This window comes from Alosa pseudoharengus, unplaced genomic scaffold (assembly GCF_046254945.1).
Source record: "Alosa pseudoharengus isolate Yale_2024_CS ecotype anadromous, Long Island Sound unplaced genomic scaffold, YU_APseudo_1.1 YU_APseudo_1.1_scf_17, whole genome shotgun sequence".
Classification (NCBI taxonomy): domain Eukaryota; kingdom Metazoa; phylum Chordata; class Actinopteri; order Clupeiformes; family Clupeidae; genus Alosa; species Alosa pseudoharengus.
In genome coordinates, this window is record NW_027468640.1 from 2,467,591 (window position 1) to 2,473,590 (window position 6,000).

Here is a 6,000-nt window from a genome sequence, read left to right on the forward strand (position 1 = left end):
CCCTCTGATGGTGGAAGGTGTGTGTGTGTGTGTGTGTGTGCATGCATGTGTGTGTATGTTGCTCCTCCCCCTCTGATGGTGGATGGTGTGTGTGTGTGTGTGTGTGTGTGCATGCATGTGTGTGTATGTTGCTCCTCCCTCTCTGGCTTCTCTCCTCAGCAGCACAGCAGGGTGTCGTCGGCCATCTTTAGAAACCTCCTGGTGACCAGCATCCGTTAAAACCAGCAACAGCATGACACCCAGGGTGATGTGGGCTGTTGTGGGGTATGGTAGGGTGATGTGGGGTACACTAGGGTGATGTGGGGTACACTAGGGTGATGTGGGCTGTTGTGGGGTGATGTGGGGTATGGTAGAGTGATGTGGGGTACACTAGGGTGATGTGGGGTATGGTAGGGTGATGTGGGCTGTTGTGGGGTATGGTAGGGTTATGTCAAGTCAAGTCAAGTCAGATTTATTTTTAAAGCGCATTTAACATGCACATAGTGCAATCCAAAGCGCTCCACAAACAAGACACATAACAACAAGACACAAGATGCCGGATGGAGCGGCGTAGTCGCCAGCGTACCCATGACATCAAGACAAGACAAATACATTTAAAAAATAACAAATACAAAAAAATGCCGGACGGAGCGGCGTAGTCGCCAGCGTACCCGTGACACCAAGACATACAAGACAGACAACAAAACAAATAAAAAAGAAAATATATTTTAAAAGGGGAAAAAGTGATGTTAAAATTAGTCCAATTTCCAAACCAGCTGAAAATGTCCAAGGGCAATGATGATCCGTGAAAACTGCGCACAGAGCTTTGTCTTTACAGCCGATGCAATGGCAACAAAGTTCTTTAGCAACTGACCAACCCGGTGAATTCACTGGCAGTCTGGAGATAACGTTAACGTTAGAAGCTAGGCCTGCTAGACTGCAGTCTGGAGATGATGGAAGCACAGTCCAAAGTACTGAGCGATCGTGTAGATCCGCAATTCGGTGGACTTAACAGCGACTTTGTTGCTCCGTGAGAATGCAGCTCTTCACCGTTAACGTTAGTTTGCAGTTGGCAAGGCAGCTCGCAGGTCAGCAACAGCTCGGCGGGCATGGTAGATCTTGCGCAGAGTAGAGCCTAGGTCCAGCTGTCCCGAGAGATCCCCTCGACCAGACAGTGAAGTGCAGCACCGCTCACGGATAGATGGAAGGATGTCCGATGCCCAGCTAGGGCAAAAGCTAGCCATAGCAAGCTCCCAATGGACAAATGTCAACGACATCAGCTGACTTAGGAGTAAAAAGGACTAAGAATAACACGAAAACTATCAAAATGTTTTCAAGATGTGGGGTACACTAGGGTGATGTGGGGTACACTAGGGTGATGTGGGGTACACTAGGGTGATGTGGGGTATACTAGGGTGATGTGGGGTATGGTAGGGTGATGTGGGGTACACTAGGGTGTTGTGGGGTATACTAGGGTGTTGTGGGGTATGGTAGGGTGATGTGGGGTATACTAGGGTGATGTGGGGTATGGTAGGGTGATGTGGGGTACGGTAGGGTGATGTGGGGTACGGTAGGGTGATGTGGGGTATGGTAGGGTGATGTGGGGTACACTAGGGTGATGTGGGGTACACTAGGGTGATGTGGGGTACACTAGGGTGATGTGGGCTGTTGTGGGGTATGGTAGGGTGATGTGGGGTACGGTAGGGTGATGTGGGGTATGGTAGGGTGATGTGGGGTACGGTAGGGTGATGTGGGGTATGGTAGGGTGATGTGGGGTATACTAGGGTGATGTGGGATACACTAGGGTGATGTATAAGTATATATACTCTTTTGATCCCATGAGGGAAATTTGTGAAACACACTCAGCACACAGTGAACACACAGTGAGGTGAAGCACACACTAATCCCGGCGCAGTGAGCTGCCTGCAACAACAGCGGCGCTTGGGGAGCAGTGAGGGGTCAGGTGCCTTGCTCAAGGGCACTTCAGCCGTGCCTACTGGTTGGGGTTCGAACCGGCAACCCTCCGGTTACAGGTCCGAAGTGCTAACTAGTAGGCCACGGCTGACCCTAAAATGTGGGGTATACTAGGGTGATGTGGGCTGTTGTGGGGTGATGTGGGGTATACTAGGGTGATGTGGGGTATGGTAGGGTGATGTAGGGTGAAAAACAGGGCTAAAAGTTTTAAATTCTTGCCAGTAGCCTACTATGAACTAAGGGAAAAGTGTGCACGCAAATAATTCAACACACCTAAATAGGGTACATCAATTGATTTATTTTTCCCTTGGGAATACGGTGAATGAGCTAAAGTCCCAAAAAGTCGGCATGCTCCTTTAATTAAGTCCCTTACCTGAGGAAAAATGAAGCCTTAAAGGAACACGCCACCCAATGTCAGTAGTAATATATGTTCTTACCTTAACTTTCACGAGTTGAGTCATACCTCTCCCGTGTCGGTACGTGCACTCAAACGCTCTGGTGCGCGGCGCGAATGTGTTAGCATGTTGCTATGCTAGTGGGCTCAGACGTAGCCATAGAGGGAGGAAGATAGCAGTAATCAAAAACATCCACGTTTTCCCTACTTTTCCCTACTCCCTACTACAGCAAAAAAAGTAAACCTGCTCAAATATGTTCAACATCCAGTATTTTCTGAAAGGTGCATAATTTGAGGTGCTTGCCATCCAGTGGCAAATTAGATTGGTAAATTTACCCCCTTCATAAACTTTTGTTTATACAGATATAAGATTTTTACATTTACAGTAGGACTTTATCTCTGACCACTTTCAACACACAGTGAAACACACATACCTGCTTTTTTGTTTTTATAATTTGTAGCCTATTAATATTTATTTTATCATTATTTTATTTATAAGCTAAGGTTGCTAGCACAGGTGTAAAAAGAGATAAAATACTTTTTTTTGGGGGGAGGGGTATTGCATTTTCAGAAATAGACGTTGTTTTTTTGTATTATTCTTGAACACTGACGTGGCCCTTCAGTCAGTGGACGTTGGCAGAAGTGGCCCCCAGCTCATTTGAGTTTGAGACCCCTGCTCTAAGGTTTTTGGTGATCAGAAACGCTTGGTCACGGGCGCAAAGCTTACTGATGTTTTTGGACGTGGCCAGCCCACATTCATCTTGATTGCGTCGGGCGCATTGTTCAAAAGGGTTGCACTAATTCCTTTAATTAAGCAGAGGTGTGTTTTGGGCGTGACATGCAATAAACCAATCAGACCCTCATCTCCCAGTCCCTTTAAGAACCAGGTGCGCTTACAGTGGCACAGTTACCTGGACAGGAACGGTTCACCCATGAAGAAATCGACATGCTCGTGCGTGAGGTGAAGGCCCGCGAGCACACGACTTACGGGGACGCGAGAACACCACCAGAAACTCCCTGAGCTGAAGCAGGTGTGGGAGGAGGCCCACCTGATCAGGCGCTTACCTTCACCTGTGTCCACCTGTGTCCAGGGGACTATAGAGTGGATCATGCTGTGTCCACATCAGGGGACTATAGAGTGGATCATGCTGTGTCCAGGGGACTATAGAGTAGATCATGCTGTGTCCAGGGGACTATAGAGTAGATCATGCTGTGTCCAGGGGACTATAGAGTGGATCATGCTGTGTCCACATCAGGGGACTATAGAGTGGATCATGCTGTGTCCACATCAGGGGACTATAGAGTGGATCATGCTGTGTCCAGGGGACTATAGAGTAGATCATGCTGTGTCCACATCAGGGGACTATAGAGTGGATCATGCTGTGTCCAGGGGACTATAGAGTAGATCATGCTGTGTCCAGGGGACTATAGAGTGGATCATGCTGTGTCCACATCAGGGGACTATAGAGTGGATCATGCTGTGTCCAGGGGACTATAGAGTAGATCATGCTGTGTCCACATCAGGGGACTATAGAGTGGATCATGCTGTGTCCAGGGGACTATAGAGTAGATCATGCTGTGTCCAGGGGACTATAGAGTGGATCATGCTGTGTCCACATCAGGGGACTATAGAGTGGATCATGCTGTGTCCAGGGGACTATAGAGTAGATCATGCTGTGTCCAGGGGACTATAGAGTGGATCATGCTGTGTCCACATCAGGGGACTATAGAGTGGATCATGCTGTGTCCAGGGGACTATAGAGTGGATCATGCTGTGTCCACATCAGGGGACTATAGAGTGGATCATGCTGTGTCCAGGGGACTATAGAGTGGATCATGCTGTGTCCAGGGGACTATAGAGTAGATCATGCTGTGTCCAGGGGACTATAGAGTAGATCATGCTGTGTCCAGGGGACTATAGAGTGGATCATGCTGTGTCCAGGGGACTATAGAGTAGATCATGCTGTGTCCAGGGGACTATAGAGTGGATCATGCTGTGTCCTTGGTTTAGTGTGCAAGTGAATCCATGATCAGGACATGAAAGTGAATGCAGTTAATGTAGATTCACAGTTTGTTTGTTTGTTTGTTTGTTTGTTTGTTTGTTTGTGTTTGTGTGGCGTCTGCAGCAGATAACCTGAGTGAAGCGCTGAAGACTCTGAAGCTCTCGTCCACGAGCAGCTCGCCGGATGTACTGGAGGGGAGTCTGGACTGCCTGCTCAAGGCCCTGGCCCACAACAGTGAGTACACACACACACACACACACACACACACACACACACACACACACACACAGCGCATACACACACACACTGCTCAAGGCCCTGGCCCACAACAGTGAGTACACACACACACACACACACACACACACACACACACACAGCGCATACACACACACACACACACTGCTCAAGGCCCTGGCCCACAACAGTGAGTACACACACACACACACACACACACACACACACAGCGCATACACACACACACTGCTCAAGGCCCTGGCCCACAACAGTGAGAACACACACACACACACACACACACACACACACACACACACACACACACACAGCACGTACACACACACACACACACAGACAGCCGTGGGCAGCCGTGGCCTACTGGTTAGCACTTCGGACTTGTAACCGGAGGGTTCACTGTGTGCTGAGTGTGTTTCACTAATTCACGGATTGGGAGACCAAATTTCCCTCACAGGATCAAAAGAGTATATATACTTATATATATATATACACACACACACACACACACACACACACACACACACACACACACACACACACACACACACACACACACACACACACACACACACACACACACACACACACACTGCTCAAGGCCCTGGCCGACAACAGTGAGTACACACACACACACACGTACACACTGCTCAAGGCCCACAACAGTGAGTACACACACACACACACACTTGATTTCTTTATTTGAATCCGCCAATCAAATTTCTTACAGAAAGTATTCAAATATTCTCAGAGATGACACAGCTTTGACATTCAAGGGTACATAAAGCATCGCTTACGTCACACAGCTAGGCAGCTGATATGGAGCAGAATTTTGCCATCTGTTTAGACTTTCCTTTTGCTAGCCCTGCCAGTCTTAGTCCACTAACAGTCAGTTTGTGGACATGTCCCAGGCTGCCAAATATCAATGCCACAAACTTATATGCATACTGTAGCCTTGGTCACTGATCTTTGCAAGGAGGGGTTTTCAAAAAAGGCCATGTCCATAAACACAACTTCTTTAAAGGCCATGTCCATAAACACAACTTCTTTAAAGGCCATGTCCATAAACACAACTTCTTTAAAGGCTATGTCCATAAACACAACTTATTTCAAGGACTAGACCTCCTTTATATCTGTATCCACGAGCACAACATCAGGGGTGTTAGGGATGTTACAAAACACATCATCAGAGCTACACACACACACACACACACATACACACACAAACACACACACACACACACACACACACACACACACACATCAGGGGTGTTAGGGATGTTACAAAACACATCATCAGAGCTACACACACACACACACACACACACACACACACACACACACACACACACACACACACACACATCAGGGGTGTTAGGGATGTTACAAAACACATCATCA

The 6,000-nt window shown here is 47.9% G+C and overlaps 1 protein-coding gene across 2 annotated transcripts in view; it reads left to right on the top strand.

Annotated features, from left to right (window-relative positions):
* Nucleotides 1–6,000, top strand: part of rap1gds1 (RAP1, GTP-GDP dissociation stimulator 1) — an 80,583-nt gene that overhangs the window by 5,654 nt on the left and 68,929 nt on the right. For both annotated transcript variants that reach the window (XM_076288451.1, XM_076288450.1), the window contains exon 2: nucleotides 4,474–4,584. In XM_076288451.1, the coding sequence (XP_076144566.1) occupies nucleotides 4,474–4,584 (111 nt within the window). The remainder of the gene's footprint in view (nucleotides 1–4,473; nucleotides 4,585–6,000) is intronic.